General features: G+C 47.6%; 1 protein-coding gene across 1 annotated transcript in view; it reads left to right on the top strand.

Moving 5' to 3' along the window:
* The window catches only part of Abhd2 (abhydrolase domain containing 2, acylglycerol lipase), a 92,324-nt gene that overhangs the window by 17,609 nt on the left and 47,555 nt on the right, over positions 1-27,160 (top strand). Inside the window, exons 2-3 of the mRNA XM_059272769.1 lie at positions 4,657-4,755; positions 6,923-7,122. Of these exons, the coding sequence (XP_059128752.1) occupies positions 6,929-7,122 (194 nt within the window). The 5' untranslated portion in view covers positions 4,657-4,755; positions 6,923-6,928. The remainder of the gene's footprint in view (positions 1-4,656; positions 4,756-6,922; positions 7,123-27,160) is intronic.

The raw sequence follows: 27,160 nt of genomic DNA, 5'->3' as shown, positions 1-27,160 counted from the left end.
CGGGTATGTATCACCATGCCCAACTTCTTGGAACCCTTTGGGGAACTTGAAGATCACCATCTGTTATCCAGTGGTGTATTAAGTCTAACAGGGCTCCTCTGTGGAGGACTCTGGAAGAGAATGTCCTGGGACTAACTTAGTCTTATTGGAGGTAGTCCCAGCAGATCATCAGCTAGCTGTCTCATTGTTCCTTAGCCAGATGTTTTTTGTGTGAGTTCTGTGTGTCATATTAAGAAGTTTACTGAGATAAGAGGGGAGATAATTTAGTAGTGATGATGATAATAGCTGATATTTGGGGACACTTACTGGAGTAATCTAATGGAATTATTGGTACAAATGACACAGCTGAAAATATATAACTTTAATTGATTTGAAGAAAGAACCAAGGCCTTGAGGTTTGTGAATTTTATTGTGTGGTCTGAGTCAGGAAAGCAGGGACTGACTGCATTCTGTCTCAAAGCACAGAGAGATTCTTTTCCCCCTGTGCGTTTTAGCCAACGACCTCAATTGTCTCCCCAGAATCTCAGGCATTTCACACTGAAAGAGTTCTCTAATCCAAGCCTCTCAGTTTACAGCTGAGATCCTTAGGGCCTGAAAAGCTAAGTGACTTTTTCAAGGTGGCCAGGCAGAACAGGTTCTAGGTCCCAGGTCTCGGGGCCTCCATCCTCAATGATACTCTTGGCCATGGGAGAGCAGTGAAAGGCGTGGGAGGCAGCCTAGGCCTTCAGCATAGGTGGAAATACCAGCCAAGCAGGTCTCAGAGTCCAGCAGCAATGCTGAGAGGCCTGTTAATGACCAGATGCTGGACATCTGGCGGCACTCTGCATTTTCTTTTGGATGGTACAGAGATGACAAATAGAATACTAACTATCAGTTACAGCACCAACATTTCTCATAAACTCACAGGACTGGAATGTAGGGTAACCCACGGAAAAAAAGATTGGTGGGGAAAGGCTGGCCCCCTTCCCTCACACGCCCAGCCCACCAGCCCTCCTGTGACTTGTTTTCCCCGTCTAAGAGCTTAGGGCTCCTTCCAACTGGATTTCGTCTGCCTAGAAAATGGAGAGGGGGAGCACTCAAAATAGCTCAAGGCGTTGAGTTTGGTATGTCTTCCATCTGAGTAATGACCAGGCCCGACCTTGCTTAGCTCCCAAGATCAGACGAACTACAGCACATTCGGGATAGCATGGCCATAGAGTCTAAGCTTGATGTGTCTAGACAAAGTTCGGAATAGTTAATATTAAGTGCCAGGTCAGATTTGTAAAAAAGAAAAATGGAGAGTAACCACCATAAAGTAAAAACGTAAGATGAGTCGAAATGGATTCGAAGAGCTTTATTTTATAATTGCCTAGTTTAATACCTACATAGACCAATAGGTAGGTAGATAGATATTCATTGTATGCACATACACACACTTCTGAAGCCCTAGACTTGATACACTGAGGCTCAGTTCCAGTTGTAGCTGTTCCAGGCCTTTCCTTGCTCAAGTACTCTCATCTCTAGGTTCCTAAAGTCCGTAGACTCTCAGCTTGTTTTCCCCTGGTTGTATGCAGATGGTACTTAATTGTGGTTCTGTGCCATGCTAAGCACCCAGTAAGCAGTCGGCTACTTAAGCCTGCTAGGATTTAAGGGTGTACTCCCTAGGGGCATGCAGAACTGGCTTGCTGCCCAGGACCCTCAGACTCAAGCCTTGGGCCAAGGCTGTAAATTCGGGTCATAATCCGTGAAATTGTCTGCCCTGAATTGAATTTTAAAACCTTGTCATTTTTCAAGAGTTGAGGAAATCAATTCTTCGCTGCATTTGCTATTTAAAAGAAGTTGAGGGAGGACACTATCTGTCAGTGGAAGTCTCCTCTATAAAGTCCTGCACATCTTTAAAATAATTCTGTGCCACAACAGCCCTCCCTTCCCCCGAGTGCATGTCCTGTACCCCAGGCTCAGAATGCACTGTTAGCTCTTCCCACTTGGCGACCCACTGATCTGCCTGGATTTCTCTTTCTCCTCTGGTGGGCAGAAAACCCAGAGTTGATCTCACTAGACCACATACATAGTTGTGTTTGTTGGTGTGTTTATTTTCCTTGTACTAGATTTTGACTTTTTTCATGTACTTTGTTAGTTGCTATCTTAAAGCCAGCTAGTGTGAATGCATTCATGAATTCCTTCCTTCCTTGTGGTACCAAGCAATGAACCCAATGCTTTGCACTTTTTAGAAAGGTTCTACCCCTAGCCCTTAAAGCTTTTTCCTCTAGTAACAAAATAGTTCAAGTCATTATGAATTTTGAAAATAAATTAAAACAGTCTTATAAGTAGCAGCAAAAGCATCTTCCACCTGGCAATTGATGCTTCTAGCATCACAGAGGTATATAGTATTTCCTTATGTGTCATTGGAAATTGTATAGTGAAAGCATCTAGAAATAACAGTGGTGTGGACTATTTTACATAAAACAGATCCTGAGATTGGTGACCTAGGTCTGATATGGTGGCTCCACTGAGTCGCCTTCTAGTCTGCTGTTTTGAATAGGCTTAGAGTTACTCCAAGGTTATTTCATGGCTCAAGATGCCTGTTGGAGTTGCAGCCATATTAGCTGCATTTTAGGGAGGCAGGAAGGGAAGGAGGCAGGAGGGCTGACTGCTTTTTAAGGAGTTTTCTTAAAACCAGACCATTTAGAATTGGCCAGAATTTAGTCGGATTGACTCACCTAGCTGCAAGGGGGCTGGGAGTATGTCAGTTCACTCAGCAAGACACATTTCCAGGTAAGAGGTGCCTTGTCGAAGTTACCTCAGATAGTTTATGGGAAGTTTTAGGCATAAACAGACTTTAATTGATGAATAGTAAAGCAAACCATAACACATCTTATATAAGCTTTGACATTTTGACTTTCAAAACTTGGCTGTGGTTTTATCATTTGTGCATATACTTGCTATTTTAAAATATTTATCCAGTACAGACTTACCCAAGGCTAGAAGGGACTTTAGATAGGTTTTTCCAAGGATTACATGTTCTGGAAGATAATTATAGGGATGATTCAGGTACCAGAAATGATTAAATTGGGCCAGGGGTGGTGGGGTCAGCATCAAAGACGTCACAGGAGTATGTTGTGTCTGGAGGAACAGCTGCTCTTCAGCCTCATTCATTGTTGCCATGGTAGGCTCTGTTTTACCAAATCTTCTGGTTTGGGCTTTTGTTTGTTTAGGTTTTGTTTTGTTTTGTTTTGTTTTGTTTTTTTAAGAAAAAACAGAAGTACAAATTTTTGCTTGAAATTTGATATTTGACAACTAATGAACAAAGTTTTCCCCCAAATGCCAGGCAAAGCCAGGCATGGTGACTCACATCTCTGATCCCAGTACATAAAAGCCTGAAGCAGAAGGACTGCCAAGAGTTCAAGGCCAGCCTGAGCGACAGTGAGACACTCACCACCACTGCTAAAGCCAGACAAAGATAACACCAGGCCGTGGGCCGGCAGCTTAGATCTTGAGTCTGGGCTGTGTCTTGTTTTCATCCTGCAGCTGAGCCTTTGGGCCTGGTGGGCCCAGGTGGCCTGTGATGTGGCTGGGGACACTTCTCTGCAGTTCCTGCCTCACCGCACCCTGGCCCTTGTGGCTAATTTGTCTTGGACTGTGAAGAGCTCATACACATGTAAAGTAGAGCAGCTTGGCTGTGAAGGTTAGTGAGCCTCGCCTTCACCTGCCTTTCATTTTCTTCTTCAGTGGTTTCAGTGTGGTGAATCAGAAACAAAGGGAGCTTGGGGACCAGCTCTGCCTGCATACCTGTGACTTGGGGTCAGCTCTAGTGTCTTCTGCATTTGCCCTCCAGACCATTCATTTCCTTGCTTACTTCTCTCCGTGGCTTTCAAGCAGCACCACATCAAGGTCTCTGGAGTCAGAAGTGAGCACTGGCCTTCCTGCCTACCAGCCTCGTGACCTTGGGCAAACTTAATCTTCATAGGCATCAGTCTCCCCACCTGTAAAATGGAGTGATACTGCATCTGTCTCACAGGGCCTGGGAGGAGTAAATGAATTAGTATTCACGAAGAAGAGAGCTTTGTGCACAGTTTGCTTTTCTTTTGTAGTTTTGGAACCTTGTTGTTGCGCCTTTTATGTCCCTGAGCTTCCGTCTTCCCGCCATTACTGTATGTCTGAAGAAAGGGCGTGACTCACCTGCCCTGCTGTGTCGCTCTACAGCCTTCTCAGTTACATCATGTGTCACAGCGGCGACGCCTGGCCTGTCAGCACTGTTCAGGATTGTGTTGTGGGATAAAGAGCAAAAGTAGCTTGAGTTTTAGTCCATGGAAGAAACCCGTCTCCAGAGCCAGTGAGCGCCCCGCGTCTTGGTGGGGTCACAAAGCCTCCCCACAGCCAGTTTGTGAGAACATCCAAGACCATGGCAGACATGTTAATTAAAGAAATTGCCCTTTCCCCTAAAGACTTTAAGTGCAGAGAAAGGAAAAGTAGACTGTTTATGTTTCAATTAAAATGGGCTGTTGGCCAGGCATGGTGGCCCATGCCCGTAGTTCCAGCACTTGGGAAGTACAGGAAGAGGGTTGCGATGAATTCAAGGCCAGTCAAGCGGTGTGTCAGAGACCGTCTCCAAACAACACAAAAAGGAGGGTTGCTTTCTTGTTCTTTAAAACCTTACCTACATCCGATTCTGTTCAGCTTTTAGGTTAATTTGAATACAAGATCAGAGCGGATTGGCCCAACTGTACAACTCTTGGAGGAAAATCCACGTTCTCCGCGAGAGGAATAACGACATAGGTATGTCCTGCTGAGACTCAGTTTCTCTTCACCTCCCCGTGCATTATAGTAAATAGTGCATGGTTGTTGGAAGGGACGGATCCTGCAATGAGTTACCAGCCTTGACCAGCAAGGAGACTGGGAAAGCCGCGGTGGCCAGCCTCTGTTCTCACTCCAGCAAGGAGGACAAAGAAACACTTAAACTTTACTTCTGTTTACCAGCACATAATCAGAGAACTTTGGAATTTGGAATTTCTGGTAGATTTTTCATTTCTGCTTTTGTTTTAAGACAGGGTTTCAGGGCTGGACATGGTCACACGTGCCCTTAATTCCAGCACTTGGAGGCAGAGGCAGGCGGATCTCTGAGTTTCAAGACCAGCCTGGTCTATAGAGAGAATTCCAGGACTACACAGAGAAACCCTGTATTGAAGAAAAAAAAAAAAAAAAAACCTTAAAATTGTATCAGGGATGTTTTCTTTTTAATTAATTAATATTATTTATTATTGTTAAGACAGGGTCTCATCCCAAGCTGGCCTTGAATGTGGCTGTGTGGTGGAGGACAACCCTAACTAACTTTTTAAAAGCGTTTATTTCATGTGTGGATGTGGACAGGCTCATGTCATAGCGTGTGTGGAAGTCAGGGAACTTGCTAGAGTCAGTCACTTTTCCCCTTCCACCATGCGGGTTCTGGGGATCGAACTAGGGTCACCAGTAAGTGCAGCAAGCGCCTTTACCCACTGAACCGTCTTGCTGGCCCTCCAGGAATGTTCTAGAATCTTTTTCTTGTCTTGACGACAGAAGGCCAGTTAAGAGGCTGTGACTGTTCCTCCCCAGATTGAAGACCCTGCCAGAGGTTTCCCAGAGTCTTTTGGTGCTATATTTGTGCCGCTTTGATTTTAGAGGAGTCCCCATGGCCCCTCTGAGTCCCTCAGAGTCTTCAGTCTGTTGGACACATTTTGGAGATTTTTTTTTCACCCTACCCATTATGTCTCCATCATTGGCTACCAGAGTTCTCATAACTGTTTTTAGCAGCGGCTACTTGAAATCATTCCGGGGAAAGCCGTTACCATAGTTACCAGGGCTATGAGAATTACATTTTCTGTTTTTGTTAGTTTTGTGCTAGCCTTCCCTCAGCCCTCATTTCATTGTGAGACAGAGTGTCAGATGGTTTAGAATGGCCTTGAAGTCCTTGTGTCGATACCCTGCCTCCCAAGTTCTAGGCTTACAGGTGTGCATCACCATGCCTGGCTAGTTACCCTAATCCTTAAGGCCACGGCTGATGTTCTGTTACTCTGTAGAGCAGCAAGGAAAAGACAAGATTTTGTTGATGATGTTTGGTTTTATGTGTTTGAAGTGGTGGGTGAAAGCTTTGTATATCAGGGAATGCTTACCTCAAAAGGTGAAATATTAAGACACCGTGTTAGAAATCAGATATGCATGTGTATTTTCTGTACTGCAATCTTAAATTTTGGTCTAGTGGTTGAGTTTGGTTGGCCCAGTTTGGACTGTTAGCTGCATTCAGGTACCTCCTGGAGGGGAAAAACTGTTTTAATTGACTAGCTCCATTTCACATTGCCCGAAAGCCCCAGGAGCCAGGACCACGATGACCTAAGCCAAGTCTGGATAGAATTCTGGAACCTGGACTCTGTGGAGCAAATGACTGAGTTAGGCAGCTTTCTCTCAGCCCGCTCTGAAAACAGAGAGCTGGGGCCAGCACAAAGTACAGTTTTACCTGTACTAGTGGCACTCACAGTCCCATGTCGCTGTTCAAGGCTGGAAACAACACTGAACACACCTGGCGCTCCAGGTGCCATTAAGTCTACAGAGATTTAAGCGGCTTCTTCACAGACATCAAAGCTCTCCCCCAGCCCTTCCTAACTCACCTTTCCCGTTCTCAGAAAGACTCTATTACCGTACATTTTCCAGTGTGTTCATCTTGGAACTGCTCATGAGACTACAGGAAGAACATAGTACCCTCCTCAGTCAACACTCATAACTGTTTCTGTGGCTGTGGGTACTGGCTGGGTGTTGGTGGTGTCAGGTGATGATGATGGGGGCTGTCTGTGGAGCACCCTTTGGGCATGTGTGAAGCACGTCCAGAGCGGGTCGTGCCTCTGCCATGAGGTGGGCTCCGCCCTCCTCGCCCTGGCCATGGCCATGAACCCAGATCTGTGTCTTTGCTTTCTAGATCAAGATGAATGCCATGCTGGAGACCCCCGAACTCCCCGCCGTGTTTGACGGGGTGAAGCTGGCTGCCGTAGCTGCCGCTCTTTACGTCATCGTGCGGTGTTTGAACCTGAAGAGCCCCACTGCACCTCCCGACCTCTACTTCCAGGACTCCGGGCTGTCACGCTTCCTGCTCAAATCCTGTCCCCTTCTGACCAAAGAGTGAGTCCGCTGCCCTGCCTGTCCCCACCTGCTGTTCTGTTTGGCTTTGTGCGATGTTCAAAGAACCTTTCCAGCCGAAGGATGTTGCTTACCGGGTGTGGGCTTGCTTGGGATCTAGCTTGATGTCTCGGCTTCTAGTCTCAGCACCACAAAGTAAGCAAACAATGGATCTCAGAATGCACCTGAAAGGCACAGATGGGAAATGGCCTGGCTGGTGTGAGAAACAGTCTCGGTAGTTGGCTAGTGTTTAGATAATGAACGGTGGGAGAAAAGAATCATATCTTTGTTGCTTAGAAACATCCTGTCCTTCACAGCATGGTGTCCTCATCATCCATGACAAGGACTTTTCAGAAAACAGTAGACATTTTTAGGTAGATATGAAACCTTGGGTAATATTTTAACTCTCGCCACTCTGAGGACAGAGAAGCCATCCTTATCCAAAGTCACTGAGAACCACAAAGGCCTTGTCGTGGGGTCCTCTTTATCCCCTGGACATTAAAATGTATCCAGAGCACTAACCAAAAGAGCACACTTGAAGGGAGTGCCTCCTCTGATCCCTGTGGGCCATAGGGAGTGGCATGCCTCTGAGGGAGGAAACCATGGTCTTCCTCTGGGGCTCAACCAAGCCCCAGGCAGAAGCATTCCATGCCCTCCTTTGTAGAGACCCACAGAGGTTTCCTAGTGAGAACTTACTCAGGGTCGAGAATCTGAGCTTGCTTTACCCAGCAGGCCTGCATAAGGGGATGATTTGACCACGGGTGTGGTTACCAGGTGTTTGGAAGAGGGGGAGGTTTTTTGCCCCGCCCCTTGGCATTGTTATAAAAAACCCTTTTGGAGCAGCAGAAGGGACTGTTGGGTCTTGATCCAGGTCCTCCCCCTGAAGCTATCCTGTGTTTCTGTCTTTCATCTAAAAGTTTCTTATCCCTCTCTCCTCCTCATAGGAACCCTTTTAAAAAGTGGGAGCTGGCCTCCCACACTCCTTTTAGTCTGACCAACTCCGTCTTTCCCTTCGTGCATCTCACAGCTTGCTCCGTTCATCCCACCGTGCTTCAAGGCTGTGCAGAGAGGTGTCTCTAGTAAACCGTGTCCTCGGCACATGCCTGGCGGGTTTCTAACACTTGGTGACAGGGCAGAAGCTCTCCCTCCACCCTCTTCTGGGGAGCTGGTGACTGAGTGCGTGATTGTCTTCTAGGAGCAGAGGGCACCAGGCATCTGAGAGTTGTCCTTGCTTTGTGCAGTCTCTGCGTTTGGTTGATTTTCAGAGGCTCGTAGCCACGATGGGGGACCTTCCATGTGGTCCTTGGGTGTTTGGCCAGTGCAGTGTCTTACAGCCATGTTGTGGCTCTAGAGCTAGAGAGATCCTCATTGAAGGATGTATGTACAACATGAACATCATAATTGTGTTTGAAATTACCCTTGTGAGGAACTGTCCCAGCACAGTAGGCACCACGTACCCAGCGCCGTACTAGGATATGGTGTTCTTATTACATGATTTTTGCAATTAAAAATCTATTCTGTCCAGGGTATGCACAGTAACAGTGTTTTGAAAATTGCCCGGCATTTTACCTTGTCTTTTCAACGTTTCTCCTGTGTTTCATTTGGATAATTCACTAAGTTAGACTTGCTAGTGACATTTACAGTTACTTTCAGACTCCCTGGAACCACCAGACACAGTTCTTCAGTCATCTCATCTGTAGAGAGCTTTTGAAAACCAAATTTATGCTGGGTGGTGGTGGCACATGCCAGCTTGGTCTACAGAGTTAGTTCCAGGACAGTCTTACACACACACACACACACACACACACACACACACACACACAGAAAACGAAAACAAAACCCAAATTTATTGCCTAATTTTCTGGTTCTTACGAGATGCCTGACTGGAAGCAACTTAGGGAGAAGAGGTTTTCTTCAGCCCCACAGTTTGAGAGGGTGCAGGCCATCTTGTTGAGGAAGGCATGGGGGTGGGAACAGCTTGAGGCTGGAGCAGCAGTGTGAGGTGACTGGTGTCTGCAGTCAGGAAGCAAGAGTGTGGGCTCACACCACCCCAGTGACTCTAAGTCCGCCATCTAGACTTCATGACCCAAAGGTTCCCCAGCCTGTCAGAAGAGCACCACTACCTGGGGACCAAGGTTTAGATAAATGAGTCTGTTGGGGGGACACTTCCCTTTCAAAACCCTAACACCAAAGTGTTTAAAACCCTGTAAGTTTATATGCAGACAAGCGTAAATTTGTGCTAAGGATTTAGAGGGAGGATCCATGGGAACACTGCCTTCAGGCTCCGGAAAGATACTACCAATTTTTTATTCTGTGCTGTTTGTAAATAAAAGCTGCTTCCAGTGAGTCTTAACTCCTTTTCTTTTAAAATTAACCCAGACACATTAAGTTCTAGTCTCCCTTTGCTCTCTTCATTTCCTGGCTCACATTCCCACATGAGCCTGTGGTGTTCACCTAGTGACTGCTTTGAGATGGCTGACTGTCACTTCTGGTGTGGTCGAATGTCCCCTGCATCCTTACGGGACATCACCTGAGCCAGGCATCAACACAGTCCCCGAGCTTTCTTCCAACACGGCCTAGATTAGGAGGGTGTGGGATGCCCAGGTTAAAGGCAGAGTTGATGTTTGTTTAGGAATTAGCGACAGCTTTAAAAAAGTGGGCGTGAAAGACAAGTTCTCCAGGAAGTGTCTGCTTCCAAGACCTTTCTCTTTGGCTACAGGACCAGCTCACCTAGAGCAAATTGGAATATTATTTAAGCAGTGGAATTCCAAACACACAAGCCACCTTTAACGTGAATGTGACATGATTTTGGGACAAAAAGATTCTGTTCCCCCTAGGTTTTTGTTTTTTGTTTTTACCCATTCATTGTCTTCTTTATGGTTAGTGTCTGGTCTGTGTTCATGTGGTGTTAGCACACCGTCCTCACACCCTCTCTCTGGACCGTGTCCCTGCGATTCACATTTAGCGCCTCTGGGATACCTTCTGCCAACGGATCTTCTGTTTGTTTGTTTGTTTGTTTTTTCCTAGACAGGGTCTCACTATGTAGCCCTGGCTGTCCTGGAACTTCTCTGTAGACCAGGCTAACCTCGAACTCAGAGATCTGCCTGCCTCTGCGTCCTGAGTGCTGGGGTTAAAGGCTTGTACCACTATGCTCAGCTAATCCTCTTAGTGGCTTGGAGGCCAAACTCATTTTTCCTGTCATTTTAAGGATTGGGAAGCTGGGCGTGGCAGCGAGGGCACCTGAGACAGACTGGAGTGTCTAGAGTGGGTTCCCTTTTCATCCCTGGGCAGAGGTGGACAAGGAGTGTTCTCAGGGTACAGGGAAAAGCACAGAAGAGCAAAAGGCTAGCCCACAGGAAGGTTGTTAGCAGGGTTTCCCCCAGCAGGTGGCCTTCAGTTCCTGCATGTCTCTATCTGTCTCTGGTCAAAGCCTCTGTCCTCTAGTGATCTTCCTGAGTCACATTTCCGGAATGGCTTCACTTGTGTTTGAAGCTGAGGGTAGGAAATGGCTGTTGTGGGTAAGAACTTCTGGGACTTTCAAGTTTTTTTCCTAGGAGGAGGCTATCTCCAGGCTCCACAAACACTCGCCTCTGCTGGAAGGTTCGGGCTGCTGATTCACAGTGAGCCGCCCAGTAGCCCGACTCGGGCAGCTGCTTATTATGACTTTCATGCAAATCCAGGCAGAGCCTCTTGCTGTACCCAGATAGGAAACAAATGATGAAAAGTGGATATTCAAAGTAAAGAGTAGAGAGCTTTGTCCTTTTCTTGGCATTAAAGTCAGCTTGTAAGTCTGACTTTAAAATAATTGACCCAAAGGTCCATCACAAATGAATTCCATGATGTCTGGAGGAAGGCGGCTTTGGTGGGATGCTGTGCCTCCTGTTCACTTAGTAACACATCAATATTTACCTCGCAATTCAAGAAGTGTTTGCTTTTAGGGAAACAAGCAGACCAAAGCTTAGTGAGGAGCAATGAGGAGTCTCTGGATGGTGATATGAGTCTCCATTTCTTCAGAATAAAAAAATTAACGCACATTTACTCATTAAAAATAAAAAACAAAGCACATTAAAAATAAAACACCTATAATTCTTCTAATAAGAAGTAGTGTACCATTGCTGTTTGAGTGAGCATCTCTGGGGTCTTCTGTATATATGTGTCCTCCACTAAATCAGGATGGTGTAATTTCTGATTTCTCTCTCCCCTCCCCCTGTGTGTGTGTGTGTGTGTGTGTGTGTGTGTGTGTGTGTGTGTGTGTATTGCTGGGAAATTGACCTAAAGGCCTTGTGCGTGCTAGGCATGTCCTCTACCACTGAGCTGCATATATCCAGGCCCAGAATGGTAGCTCGTTTTAACCCTTGCTCTGCCATGCTGCTGCCTATCCTCTGGCATGTTTTTTTTTCCTGTCTATCATGGAGCTACAACTGGCCTCTAACCTGACATGTACCCCAAGTTCTCCTCTAGTTCACCATCTTACATGATCCTTCCTAGTGCTAGGATCGCAAGGATGTTGCATTAGAGAAATGTAAACTAGGATTCAAACCTAGGTCTTTTGCCTGCAGACTAACCAGGGAACCCTGGGCGAAGTGTAGCCACTCTGGGCCTGCTTCCTTCTATTACAGTGGATCGGGCGGACCTCCTTTATCGCTTGCTCTTCAGCATTAACCTCCTGTGCTCCTGGCATCCCTGCTCACAGTCCTCCTGGGGGACGGAAGTAGAAGTTAAACGCTGGAGAAGGGTGGAGGGGTCATTGTGTCTAAAGAGGAGCAGGTAAGTTAGGGAAGGTTTCTTAGAATCTGATGCAGTTTAAGATTCTGACTACAGGACAACGAAAGACGATAAGCAGGGGCAGGGAGGCCTTCTCCTGTCTGTGTGTGTGTCTGTCTGTGTGTCTGTCCTCTCTGACCCGTGCTGTGGAACAGGTAGGCGCTGTCTCCCTTTTTAGTGCTCTGGGGTAATCATTTGTGTATCGTCTAGTATACAGACCTGGAGTCTGCAGCACAGGACCTGCATGCCCAGCTGTATAACCACCACTCCCTGGGGCTCTCACGGGAGTGTCCCAAGTTGCCCCTCCCTGCCTCCGACCCACTCAGATGTCATAATAGTACTTGAGTTGGCTTCCTCAAGCCTCTTTCAGTGTGGGCCAACCTTACTTGTCCGTTCCCATCCCTCATGACGTTCTGTCATAGCCCAGGAAGGGCCTGCCCACAGGACTGCTGTCCTCTGGCTACTCCAAATCTCCTTCATTTTCCACCAGAATACCCTTTCTTGGGGTGGATGTGTGAGGGGTGTGTGTGTGTGTGTGTGTGTGTGTGTGTGTGTGTTCAAGTACACGTGTGTAAGTGCATATGAAGGCCAGATGTCAATGTTGGGTGTCTTCCTTGGTCGTTCTCCATCTTTATGTTTTGAGACAGGGTCTCTTGGAGAACCTGGATTCACCACTTTAGCTAGGCTGGTAGGCCAGTGGTCCCTCGAGTCCATTTGTTTTTATCACTCTACCTACACCCCTAGTGCTGAGTTCTACCTGCCTCCATGGCTTGGCTCTTATGTGGGTGTTGGGGATCCAAACTCAAGTCCTTACACTCGTATGGCAGACACTTTACTCACGGAGCCATTTCCCCAACCCACTAAGATAAGTCTTAGAACAAAACCTTAAACTGGACCTCATTCTGAGAAACCTTCCCTAACTTACCTACTCCCTTTAGACACAGTGACCCCTCCACCCTTCTCCAGCATGTGACTCCTGCTTCCGTGTGATGCCTCTCATCTGCTGTTTGTGAGAATTTGTGTCTCTTTCCACCTCGCCACTGGAGCACATGTACCCCAGATCAAGAGCCACATGCTTGTCGAGGCAGAACAGACCACGGGTGCTCCCAAGCCTTGAGTGTGGGATCGTTCTGTCTCTTATTTTCCATAAGCAAGCGTAGGTGAGAGATGTTCAGATTTTGGCAAATGCCATCTGTGTTAGCCAAGAGAAACCAAAAAACCGCACTGGCTCCCATTTGTCCAGTGTCACCCAAGGAGTCCGGTGTCCCTTTAGCACTGACAACTTGTTTGTTTGTCTAAAAGATGTGTCTTGTTAAATGATTTGTCTGGTCTTTAATTGGTCGGGGCGGCCCCAGATGCATCATGGCTGTCCCCAGCCTTTCCCTGGGGCCCTGGCTGAAGGATCTGCTGGCAGGTGCAGGATGGAAAGTGAACACGAGCACCAGGTGGCACTTACTGTACATTTCCCCGTGGGAAGCCAGGCTGCGCCTTTTCACTCACTGGCAGGTGTGTCTGGCTGAGTTGTGTTCTAGGGGAAGCATGGCAGAGCAACAGACAAGCCTGAAACAGAGCTGCTATCTTCAGAGGATGTGAGAGACATCGAGGCTCCCTTTTCTGGTCCGGGGAGGGAAGGCAATGTGACCGAACCCTGGCTGTGTTTAAGGCTTCCCCAGAGACAAAAAGCTCATAGTTTTCTCCTGACACCAGCCGCCACCTGTGTCACCCAGAACTGGGTGTTACTGTTCATGGTGGTTTTGAAAAATGCCTGAAACTTGACTGTGAGGTTCACGCCCATTCCAACGCCATGCCAGAAACGACAGTTGGCGTCCTGTGCCCTCGTGTCCTCTGGGAAGCTGCTTCACACTGTCACAAGAGAACGGCAGAAGATCATGATGGGTCATTGGTAGTTTTCCCCATGGCTCTCACTCACCAGAGTTCAGGCCCGAACGGTCTCCCCCTGAATCGTTCTCATCCTAGCTAGCCTATAGTCCTAGTTCTTTTCCATAGTCCTTTGATTGTCTGGCTCCTACACATTAGAGAATCTTTGTTAGACTTAGCTGTTGGGGTGGGGCTTAAGTCATTAGAAATGTTTACATTGTCGGAATTTTCTAGAGGCATTTTAAAGAGTGGCTTCATCCTAACTTCACTGTGGCTGCTCTCCCGCTTTGCCGCCGTCCACAGACCTGGATTACTCACTTCATAATTATGCCTGGAGAGACAGAGAAAAACTGCTTTTAGTTTTCTCTCAAACAATATTGATTCACTTCTTATCTGAGATTTTATTGTCTGTGTGTGTGTGTGTGTGTGTGTGTGTGTGTGTGTGTGTGTGTGTGAATGTATGCCATTTGTGTGCAGGTACCTGTGCAAGCCAAAAGAGAGCATCAGAGCCCTTAGAGATGGTGTTGCAGGCTTTTGAAAGCCCCAAAGTGGGTGCTGAGAACTGAGTTCAGGTCCTCTGGAAGAGCAGCAGGTGCTCTTTGCCACTACAGCATCTCTCCAGCCCCTCAGCTCATTTCCTGTCTTGTCAATTGCACTCTCTTTCTAACAGGAAATATCTGTTTCTTTCATCCACCACAAACAAAAGCCTGGTTCTATATACTATACATACTGTGTTTGTCAGAAACGGGCAAGATAAAGGTACTTTTGTCCTGGTGTGCCAAGGAACTTTTAAATAATTAGAAGTACCCTACCAGGACACCCAACACTGATTCGGATGTCTCTGGTAGAGCAGTGTAATACATGGAGTTCTTTTCTCTGTCAAAAGAACGGAGGACTTCATAGGTGAACTCCACTCCTCTGCGGTTTTCCTCCTGCCTCTGTCTTAAAGACCCCTTCTTTGCAGTGACAGTGCCAAAGCCTGGGCTAGCCTGCCACCCCTATGCCAGCCTGCAAACCCTAGGCTATCCCACCACCCCTATGCCAGCCTGCAAATCCTAGGCTAGCCTGCCACCCCTATGCCAGCCTGCAAACCCTAGGCTAGCCTGCCACCCCTATGCCAGCCTGCAAACACTAGGCTATCCCACCACCCCTATGCCAGCCTGCAAACCCTGGGCTAGCCCGCCACCCCTATGCCAGCCTGCAAACACTAGGCTATCCCAACACCCCTATGCCAGCCTGCAAACAATGAGATAGCCTGCCACTCCTATGCCAGCCTGCAAACACTGAGATAGCCTGGCACCCCTATGCCAGCCTGCAAACCCTGGGCTATCCCACCACCCCGATGCCAGCCTGCAAACCCTGGGCCATCCCACCACCCCTATGCCAGCCTGCAAACCCTGGGCTATCCCACCACCCCTATGCCAGCCTGCAAACCCTGGGCCAGCCTGCCACCCTTATGCCAGCCTGCAAACACTGAGATAGCCTGGCACCCCTATGCCAGCCTGCAAACCCTGGGCCAGCCTGCCACCCTTATGCCAGCCTGTAAACACTGAGATAGCCTGCCACCCCTATGCCAGCCTGCAAACACTAGGCTATCCCACCACCCCATGCCAGCCTGCAAACCCTGGGCTATCCCACCACCCCATGCCAGCCTGCAAACCCTGGGCCAGCCACTCCTAGGCGAAGCTCTGCAACCAACACAGCTTATTTATAGTGAGTTAAATCTGGAAAGAATTTCATTATCTTGGGTTTAAACTCCACTCAGTTCCCTCTTGTTCACCCACATTCCAGATCAGATTTAAATCCTTCCGTCCTCTGCCGAACACTAAAGCTCTGTCCTTTTCAGAGGATAAACTAATTGCCAAGAGTCTTCATTTCATTGACCTGATTTTATCCACTCCAAGAGCTGTACAAATATTTCCTTAGATGCTATAAGAGGATCTGCAGTGTCCCAATACACTTGTTACTTAGCCCTTAGACCTTCAGAGCATAATTACCTGGAAAGCTTCAAGATGAAACACTCCAATTGTCTGTTGGGACTGAATGCTGGTGGGCAGCCTTGGTTGTGGCTACTTCATCTTAAACTTGCTAATACACATAGTTCAAAGAATTGTTATCACAATCATGCTGTCAAGGCCAACAAAACAAAACAAAAAACTGACCCTGGAAATATAGTCCTTCGTTACAGGACCAACCAGTTTGCCCAGGCTGGCAGGTGGCCTGTGACATGAGACTTTCTTTTTCCTTCTTTTTGAGACAGGGTAACACCATGTAGCCCTGGCTAGCCTAGAACTTACTGGGTAGACCAGGGTGGCCTTGAACTCACAGAGAGAGGTCCCCTTGCCTCTGTCTCCTGAGTGCTGGGATTAAAAGTGTGTGCCAGCATGCCGGGTGACATGGGACTGTGAATGCTAACACTGAAGAAGTCTCAGCTAAGTGGGATGAGTTGACCACACTATTTCTCACTATCTTCTTCTGTCGTAAAGTGAGATTGGTTGGTTGTTTTTGTGAGTGAGTGAGTGAGTGAGTGAGTGAGTGAGTGAGTGGCATTTGGAGGTGGTAATTACTTTGCCAGCGACTAGTCTAAATTTTACTCTTAGATAGTCGTTCCCCTTCTCTGCCTGTGCCCCAGTAGATATATATCCTAGGGGCAGGCTGACCAGGACAGGGAGGAAGGTGCTGCCATCTTTGAAGCAGCCCACCTTGACTTGAGCTAGGTAACCGACTTGAGCCTGCCACAGAAGTCACCTGAGCCCTGTCCCTGAGATCCAGATCGGAGCTTTTTGTGACAATTCTGTTCCTTCTTTCAGGAATTGCTGAAGCCAGAAATGCCTAAAAAGGTTCGGAATCCAGAGTTTTCATGATCCCTCCACTTTGTTTAAATAGAGGCTATGTCATTCGTGATAAAACAACCAATTCCAGCTTCTCAAACCTGCCCCTCTCCCACTTGACCCCTCCCCTTGATGCCCTGTTCACCAAGCCTGACCATATTCTTCAGGGCTCTGCTGTGCCTTCAGAAATGCAAAGCTGGGTACGAGTCATGGCACTTGGGAGGTAGAGGCAAGAGGATCAGGAGTTCAAGCCCAGCCACAGCTACATAGTGCGTTTGAGACCAGCCACAGCTGCATGAGACCCTGTCTCAAAGGGGGCAAAAAAATCAAAAGAAGCATGTGCTACAGTGATGCTTTTACTCCATGTCAAACCCAGTGCAGATGGATGGGCAAGAGGGCCTGCTACTGCTGTGGGTCCCGTTGCTAAGTTACTCTTATTTTCCAGTCTTCCCCGGACCAAGTACTAGCCTCCATCTTGGGTTCCTGTTCATCTTTAACTTTCCTTTACTTACACTACTTTATTAAGCTTCATTTACAAGTCCTGCCTGGGACCACGTCCACTTTCTGGTCCTTTTCGGTATGTATTTGCCTGAAAATTGCATCAGTATCCAGAAGCAAAAACAGACCAGCTTTCTAGGAAGCCTAACATTGCTAAATATAGCGGGCTTTCATCAGCGTCTCATGTTTTATTGATCCCATGAGTTTAGTAGTTAGCAATTTTTATCTCAATCTGTTCTTCTCTGCCTGCCTCTCAGCACCTCTCTCCTTGCTACAGTGGGGAGTGTCTTTCATACCACAAACAGTGCGTATAATTAAAACAGAAATCAACTTTAATAATGTGTTCCAGAGGGTAAATAAGTATGATTTCCAGATTTCCTGCCAGCGTGTCATCAGTGATGATCAGACTGAGCATGCTCCATTTCAGCATCTGTACTTTGTCTGAAGCTTCCCAAACTTACCCCTCTCCCATGCGATCCCTCCCGTTGATGCCCTGTTCATCAAGCCTGACTGTATTCTTCGGGGCTCTGCTGTGCCTTCAGAAAAGCTACTCACGAGTCATGGAACTTGGGAGATAAACGAAGTGCCTGGCATTGGAGCCCAGTGTCTTCAGTGTGGAAATGGCTTTCCTGTACATAGAGCCTTAGGGGGATGGCTTGGGGACCAGAATCCAATGGTGGTGTGGTAACTACTTAAGGGATGCATTCGCCTGAGCCCCACAAAACTCTAGTAAGTTCTACTCACATAGAAAGTTGGTATTCATCCATAATTGGATGAGGTATACCCAGTGACCGGTTACTGCTAAAAGTCCTTTTTGCCACTGAGCCTCCTTAGAGCTCTTCAGCTACCTGAGGTGATGACCTGCCATGTCACAATAAGTCATGGAGATGGAAGGGAGTCAGCCTTGTGTACCCTGTCTCCACCCAGGTGAAGGGTCTGGCTTGGTGTACACCCGACTTCAGGCTATGCTACCTAACTCCTTGGGGAACCCATTCTGAAAGTCTGTAATCTGAAACATTTGAGGAACTTCTCCCAAGGTCAGTGGCTGATGGAGAACCATCTATGGCTTCCCAGGAAGGAAGAGGTTCCATAACCATATTGGCTTCCTTTTGACAAGAAACATGAAAAGGTCCTTCCAGCAAGCCCCTGAACTAGTGTGTTCCGTTGAATCACACAAACTTGAACAGTGTTTTCATATTATATGAAATGAAAGACTCTTAAGTCTTTTATTTACATGTTGTATGTATGTATGTATGTATGTATGTATGTACACATGTAAGTACACACATGCCATAGTACTCTCATAGAGGTCAGAGGACAACCTGCAGGAGTCAATTCTCTTCTACTATGTGAGTTCCAAGGATCTAATTCAGGGTGTCAGACTTGGTAGCAAGCACCTTTACCTCCCAAGCCATCTTGCCAGCCCCAAATCTTTATTTATTTTTTTCAATTTGAAGTTATCAGGCCATAACATTGTGGGCTTATCTGGTGATCTACTTCTTTTGTTGTTTGTTTGGTTGGTTGGTTGGTTGGTTGGTTGGTTGGTTGGTTGGTTTTTCGAGACAGAGTTTCTCTGTGAAATGGTCCTGGCTGTCCTGGAACTCACTCTGCAGACCAGGCTGGCCTCAAACTCACAGTGATCCTCCTGTCTCTGCCTCGCAAGGATTAAAGGCGTGCGCCACCACCGCCCGGCCTGGTGATCTACTCTTATTGTCTGTTCACTCTACCGACACTCACCTCCTTGTGTTTAATGCACTCAAGATGCTCCTTTTCCTCATTTTCACCTTCTCCATCCATCAGCGGTCCCTGCATCCCCCACCCCACCCCCGACGTCCTCTATAGCCGTTCCTCTCTCCTGCTGTCCTTTTTACTGTCTTATCTCTGGCTCTTCCCTAGGGGTAGGGAGGGATGTAACAGTAACTCTGCAGTGTCTTTTTCATCTCCAGCTATATTCTTTTTCTTCCTTTTGAAACAAGGTTTCCCTATGGAGCTCAGGCTGCCCAGGAACTCACTAGATAGCACAACTGGCCTTGAACTTGGGGCAGTCCTCCTGCCCCAGCCTCCCGAGGACTGGACTTGAGCCACCAACTGGTTTTTTTTTTTTCCCCCAGAGGCTTGCAAACAAAGACCATCTTAAAAGTCTGTGTTCCACACAGCTGTTCCTTTGCACAGAATCAGTTCATGCTGGTGTTTGTAGAGATTTTGGAAGGATCATAAACTATCTGAATGAGTAATTTCAGGCCAGGGATAAAGGGTTTGGGGGGGCAGGAGGGACCTTAGTACCATGACACGTTGGATGAAGGGCCCCGTGTGATCTGCAGGACTACTTGGCTTCAGATAGATGGGACAGAGAGCACCGAGGTCAGTGAGGACACCGGCCAGTGGACAGACCGTGTAAACAGCACTCTTGCAGGGAACTGGCTTTGTCTTCCAGCTGTGCGGTTCACCTATCCAAGTTTGTCCTGTGCCTCCAACCAGCGTCCAGGCCGCCCTGACCCCACAGGCCCTCATGCCCCTGCTGCCGGTGCCATGGCTAGGCTTTGACTATTCCTGTAATCCCCACAGATGAACTTCAGACTGCTTGTTTAACCATTTGCACCTGCCACATCCTCTGCCCTCAGTCCTCTGTGCCCTTTGATTTTGTTTGTTAATGAGTGTCTGACCCCAGTGCTCCCGTCTCCACCATGCTTCCTAGCCAGGTCGTATGCATGGTCTGGTGACAACAGCTGCCTGATTAGACCCACAAGTCCCGTGTCTGTAGGGGAAGAAAAGGAGGTCACATGGAGTGTCGCTTTCCCAGAAAGGGCTTTGGGCTCGTTCCACACTGGGGTGGGAAAGGGAATCATGGGCCTTCAAGGTAGAAGCAATGGTATCCGTGGACACTGGAGGAAAGGCCGTAATGTCCACATCATAGAGCAGCTGAAAAAGAGTGGAGAGGACACACGGGGAAGCGGCTGTCTTGGAGGCTTGTCTGTGGGAATTACACAGAAGCAGGTACCAGTGTGACAGTCAAGTTGGGGGCAGACAAGCAAATTCCAGGATTCCAGATCAGCTTCAGGCTGGGGTGGGAGAGGGGCAGGGGAGGTTGGAAGGTTAAAAGAAATGCTTTGGGATGATGGCTGCAGTATGGGAGGAGGAAGAGGCAGGAATGAGCCACAGGAAGGCAGTAAAAGAGGTGAGAGGAGAAGCTGGAGTATCATGAAAGCCGGAAGGGAAAGCTGTGAAGAATGTGCCAGAATCCACAGAGCCAGAAAGGATGCGGCCTGAGTAAAGGCTGTGATCCTGGCCAGAGTCAGGGATGTTGGGGATGTGCTTTGATAGCAAGATTGAAAAAGAAATGAAGATGCCAGTGAGCATTCAGACTCGGGGGGCGGGGGGGGGGGGGGGGGGAGGACCGTGATAGAAAACTAAGCTAAACGGGATGAAGGCTCTCCCCCAAGGTGAGAAGTAATGCAGAGGCAGCCAGGCAAAGGAGGAAGTCTGGGGGTTGTGAGGACACAGATGAACTCTCCCCGAGGTTCCTGTGAGGCTCACCTGGGCCGGCTCTGGCCCTAGCAGCACGGTGACTTTACCTTGCAAAATCTCTATTTTCTTGTTTGTGAAGCAGAATGACGGTAGCTGTTTCGTAGGCTCAATAAGAGGAGAAAAAGAGAACAGCGTGTAAAGTAATTTCCAGGATGTCTGCATGTGTGAGCGTTTAGTGACCACAGCCATTGTCAGGTAGAGCTCTTCATAGGTGTATTGTCACCCAGATCAGATGGCAAATGGCATCACATACCTAAGTTCCTGTGAGTCTGTCGAATCTGTCAGCAAGACCTGTGTGGGTAACTGGGGAGGGGTGGGGCCTATATAATTTCTGTAAGAGGAAATATAAGTAGCAAATAACAAATAATGTTTAGCCTTGGGAGTGGTGAAGCGTTAAAAAAAATGAAGTGTTGTTGGATGCTCAGAGGAAAAAAGTGTCATCAATATGATATTGCTTTGTCGTTTTTATCTCTGTGGCACAGCAGCTACACCTAATCCTATTGCTGCCTCAGCTTCTGACTGTACCTTTGCAGCCACCGCCTTGCTGAAGCCACAGCCTGGGGGAGGGAGCCCTAGCATCCCCCTGCTGCCTCAGCCGCCTCCACGTAGGGAGACAAATTTTGTTTTAACTAAGTCTCTGTCCTCTTATTTTACCAATAAAGACTCAGGAGCCAGATGCTGGGGTGGAAACATGTGAGCTCAGAGAGGCAGAGAAAGCAGTCAGCTGACCTTCTTCCTTCACCAGCGTCCCAGAAAGAACTTCTCTTCCCATGTCCCAAACCAAAAAGGACCTCCAAACTCAAAGTCCCTCCCCACTACTTCCTGTGCATCTCTCTATTCATCTTCCTGACTCCCTCTTACTCTCTGTGGCTACTTCCTGTCACCTAGGTGCTTGCTTCTCCTCCTGACCGACCGATGGTTAATTTTATTTAATCCTTTTTACAATAAACAGAAGGCTCTTAGATTAAGGGTGTGTACTAGCTGGGCCACACCACAGCTAGAGGCAGGTTTTTCCAATAAATAACACAATCTCAGTGTTCCCAGTGTGATCAAATATCCTGCAACATTAATTAGACACTGTATCAGTCAAGATCGGCTGGTTTGTGCCTTGGTAACTTCTCCTAGTTAACATCATACCTTGTGGTAAACAGTTACTTCAGATCAACAGGAGGAGGGTGCTGCCAATTATAGTCCCACTGGGACCTCAGCTGATGGAGGTGTCATCTCAGCATGTGGTAGGAAAAGGAATTGACACCCCACACACTGACTCCCCAAGACTGCTTCCCAGAAGTTGGTAATTCCCTTTCCTTGACTATGGCATGCTCTTGGCCATGTCTAACTTTAGAAGTGCAACTAACTTGTGTCCAGAATCGAGGAGAGAGGGCCGCCAAGATGACTCAGTCGGGCAAGCCTGATGACCTGAGGTTGATCAGGGACCCACGTGGTAGGAGAGAACTGACCAGTTGTTCTGTGACCTCCATGTGTGTGCTGTCACGTGCTTGCTCTCTCACACACACCAGATAAATAAACAAATAAATTAATTAAAGACCATTACTAAAACAGAGGTGGGGAGAGTAAGGCCTAGACCCCAGCCAATCAGAACTTCCTCTGGTCCACCCCTCAGTCTTTTTCCTCACCCATCCATTGCCTTTTCCTTAGGTCAGGCCTCGTCAGCTTTCACTTGGAGTGATGCCGTAGCCCCACCCTCTTTGTCTTCTACGGGACATGGTCGGTGTACAGCCCTGCTTCAGAAGGCAATGGGGTCTTGCTGCCCCCCCACACACAGGGGTCCCACCTTGGCTCTGCCTCTCCTCCCCACACACCTGTCTTCTATATCAGAGTCTGCTCTGCTCTGCCAACACTTCACGTTCTCGAGAGCCTGCCTGTTACACTCGCGTCCCTCCTCCCTGGAATCCCCTTACAACCTTTGCACAGACAGCCTTCTTACTGTGAGAACACAGGCACCCTCTGAGAAACCCTCAGGTCCTCCTTCCCACACAGAGTGGGTGGTTCTCTTCTGGGTGGCCTCACAATGTCTAGTACTTCTCTGATAGCATTCATGTTTGCATTAAACATTACTAATCCACATTCGCAATGCATTGTGGGTGACTCACTATTAACGGGAGCACTGATTGCACCCTCAGGAAGACCCTACAGTGCGGCCTTGTTCCTCCTTGCCCACCTCAGTCCTCCAGGGCTTAACAAACAGCCCAGCACGGGGCATTATCCAGCCGCAGGGAGGACTGAGATTTAGCCCTGTTCCTCCAACTCTCCAGCCCTTGTTCTTCATATGCCATGTATCTTCACTACCCAGCGTGACGTCCAGCACAAGAATGGCTGAGACGTGTTTATTGCTTGGATAGATGGATTATAAATAACTGTAAAATGGTGCTTCTTTATAAAGAATAAATTTAAACAAAAAATAGAAGCCTAAGCCTGATGAAGAGTGGCAGATTGAATCCAGTTTATTTTTATGCTTTGCTGAGCTCTGCCCCACCACAAAAAAAATTAAAAATTAAAAATGAAGGTTTTAAAAAGGACAAAGAGAACACAAGGAATGGGCAGGGCAGAAAGCAGTGATCAGGTGGAAATGGGAACTGACTTGAAAGGTCAAAGAAACCTGACGCCCCCCCCCCAAGCCTGCACAGGGGGTCCTACAAGAGCTAGGCTGATTGGGAGGCCCAGGTGTTGGCACACACAAACATGAGAGTTGCCTGGAAGCCTCACGGACTCCTCCTTCTCACCCAGGACGTGACTGCTCTGCCCTGCAGCTTGAGGGTGGGTGCAGCAGCTTGAGGGTGAGTGGGGTGTGGCCCCAGGTCTGGTGTCTGACTCCAGAAGGTCCCCAGCAGACACAAGCAGGTTCTAGAGAGATGGGAGGATTTCCCCTTGGAGGAAAACTGACCACCCCAGGAGAAAAGTCCCAGCGATGATGATGTTTGGGGATCATCTCGTGAGATAACAGGAGCCCCCAGACTGGGAGGCCTTTACACAGGTAGACCATGTCAGCTTTCTAGCACCCCCATTGTAGGAAGCATGAGGAAAGCCTGGAACGTGAGAGCTGGGGTAGGTAGCCGGCAGCGGAAAGATAGATGTGTGTGCCTGTGTGAAAATAAATGACCACAGCTAGAGCGTTTGAAGCCCAGGAACGAGCTTTGGGAGCAGAAATAAAGACAGTCAGAAGGACAGCAAATTTGGAGATCTCTTCCAGAAAGAATAAAAAGACAAAGAGATACAATGGAGAATGGAAGAGAAAATGTGGACATTGGTCCAAGAAATCCAACATTCAAATAACATCGGTTCCTAAAGAAAGAGTCGGGAGGCTGGAGGAGGGGCCATTGACAGAGCGCTGTCTCACAGCTGGTCTCGAACTGACGCTCAACTCCCGACCTGTTGACCTTTGCATTTGTGTTTCCAGTGTCAAGAGAGGTAGACCCTGCTTTAGCACAGTTCTCTGGAACACAGTTATCTGTATGGTTTTGTGGTACTTGGCACACTGTGGACAGAGGGTCCAGCACCTCCCCTCCTAGGGGAACTCCTCACAAGGGCAGAGTTGTTGGCCGTTGGAGGAAATGTTTTCCTGTGCTTTGGGAGAGGGTTGTATTTCAAGAGGGCTGACCCACAGCCATCCTCAACAGTGGCCTCTCGGAGCTGCACTGAAGGCTCCAGGGGTATCATTTCCTTCCTTGGGGTCTCTGCTTGCAGCTCGCCCCGCTCGCTCGGGGAGCCCTGGCTGTTCTCCCACAGTCTCAAGTGCGAGTCTTGCTTCCACAGGCTTTTGAAAACAAAACAAAACAAGGGGTTAGGGATTTAGCTAGGTGATAGAGAGCTTGCCTAGCAAGTGCACGGCCCCGGGTTCAGTCCTCAGCTCCCCAAAACAAAACGGAGTCTCGGTATGCAACCCACACTGGCCTGGAATTTGCAATCCTCCTGCCTCAGCCTCCCAAGTGCTGAGATCACCCAGCTCCTCTTATCCTTTCTTCCTAGTCCTAGAGGAGTTTCCTCTTTTGATGTGTTAGTTGTCTAGCAGTCCGTAAATAGTTCAATCATCTTCTACTTGCAAATTTTGTCTTTCCCAGAGCTACAATGAATCATTTTGCATTTACACATGCCAGTGTCAGATAAACTCCTAGAAACAGAATTGTTGGGCTGAAAGGGACTTTGTAGAAAAATTTCCCAGTGGTTGCCTTCCAGCCTGTCCCACTACCATGTGAGAGGGCCAGTCATGCCCCACACCCACAGCACTCAGGGCTCTGGATCTTACAGATATTTGCCAAGCTGGCGGGGGAAACGTATTTTCTCTGTGTGGTTTTCATTTGTATTTCTTTGAAAAGGGGTTTTTTCAATGCATTTAAGAGCTTTGTGTGTGTCCTTTCCTGCTTGTAGTCCCTGGCCATTGCCCTCGTGGTCACTGACTGGCCCCGTTCTGGTCATCTGAGAGAGCTCCAGATAGGCCAGGGAAATTAGGCCTCTGTGATAGGAATTGCAAATATTTGCTCCTGGTTTGTCATTTGCCTTTGGACTTTACATGTGGTGTTTGCCATGCAGAAGTTTGTAATGTATGCATAGTCAAATTTTTCAATAGCTTTTGTGCCTTGTGGAATTTCTGTTTTCCTTAGAAAAGTAATCCTTTCTAAGAAAGAAATCCTTCTTTGCTTCAGATTATTAAAAAATCTGAAATTTCTTCTAGCATATGCATGGTTTTATTTTTATTTTAGAATGTTTGATCCTTCTGGAATTTATGTTACTGTGAGGGACAGACAGTGTCAGCTTACTTTTTTTCTAGATGACTGTCCTTCACCCAGCACCATTTATTGAACAATCTATCTTTATTTCATGTATTCAGGACTGTCTTTCTCTCACTAAATTTCCTGTATTTCAGAGTATTCAATGACCCTAAACATGCACCATTTGCAGGCTGTAGTTTTGTTAAACTATGCATGTCTTGCTGTGGGGAGTGGGCAGTGTAAGGAGGCTCCTCATTTACACTTCTTTTTCATAATTTTATTGGCTCCTTGACAGGTCATTTTTTCCACATGAGCATGCAAATGCTTTATTCCAAATACAAAAATCCTATTGTTTTGATTGTGCATCTGGTTGAGGTTTTGTTTTGTTTTTTTTTTTCTTTCTCCCTAGACAGGGTTTCCTGGAACTCACTCTGTAGACCAGGCTGGCCTCGAACTCAAAGAGATCCGCCTGGCTCTGCCTCCCAAGTGCTGGGATTAAAGGCATGTGCCACCACCACCTAGCTGATTGTACATCTGTTAAGTTTATAGATAATTTAGGGAGAAGCAACATGCTTGTGTTGCAGATATTTCCAGTATAGACTCATTTGCCCGTCTCTTGAGCCTTAGAGAGCATTAGGAAACTGCCTTCTTAATCTCCATCTCATGTGAACTCCCTGGGAACTAGAGTAAGATTCTGAATGTAGCTTCTTAATAATGATCTATATAATTACTGACAAAAGCATAATTTTTATTAAATAGTGTAAGAACATGTCTTTTGTCTAAACATCATAACTTGTCATTCTTGGACTTTCTTCCTGTAAATTGAAGGAAGGCAACATGTAGTACCAAATGCTGTTGTCAAATGCCAGCATTTAATTCTTGCCGTTGTCTTTTCATTTTCTTGCCTTAATTTCTATTTCATGTGTATGGGTGTTTTGCCTGTGTGTATATCTGTACACCATGTGTGTGCAGTACCCAAAGAGGACAAAAGAGGGCGTTGTATTACTGAGACTGGAAATACATTCGATGGTGAGCCACCATGTGCATGCTGGTAATTGAACCTGGGTCATCTGGAAGGGAGAGCAGCCAGTGCTTTTAGCTGCTGAGCCATCTCTCCAGCCCCATCGAGAAGTCATCTTTTAATTGAAGTGTTGGGAAAAGATCAGTCCACATAGATAATCCAACAGTTTCACATTTAGATGTTCCAGTTGCCCTCACTATTTGGAATAATGGCAGAGGGGATGAGACTTTCCACTTCCTATCTTTCCCCACTTCAAAGTCTGGCACAGAAGTGGCCTTGGTCTGGGAAGCAGCCAAAGGCAATCCTGGCTTGGGCAGAGAGTGGGTCTTGGCACTTTGTGTGTGTCCTCCAGACAGGAGGGAAGTCACTGGAGGATATGAGGACATAAAGGTGTGCTGTGTCCCATGTGTCAACATGTGCCCTGTTTGCCAGTACAGGCAGGCTAATTTCTGTTTTGTTTTTAGTCCCTAAGCTCTCAGTGAAAAGGATTGCCAAGGTAATGTTTTCCACATGAAGTCTGCGCTCCCTGAATCCGGGCCCTTGTGCTTGGCACCTGGGCAGTCTCCTTCCTGGAGCTGCAAGCTTCTGTCCAAGGTTAGGCCAGTCATCTGCGACTCCGTCACAGGCCTGGTTCTTCCGGGGATGCCTTTTGTCCAGTAGAACCCTGGAGCCCGTTAGCATGCTGCCACCCTTAGAGCATGGGGTCAGAAGGGGGAGGGGGTCACACATACAAGAGAGGGGGCTGTGGGGCTCTGTAGTCAGAAAATAGATCTTGTGGGATCAGATAGGTTTAACTT

The sequence above is a fragment of the Peromyscus eremicus genome, chromosome 1 (genome assembly GCF_949786415.1).
Source record: "Peromyscus eremicus chromosome 1, PerEre_H2_v1, whole genome shotgun sequence".
Lineage (NCBI taxonomy): Eukaryota > Metazoa > Chordata > Mammalia > Rodentia > Cricetidae > Peromyscus > Peromyscus eremicus.
The sequence above is the reverse complement of the archived record's forward strand: the minus strand, read 5'-3'. Positions and strand labels throughout refer to the sequence as shown.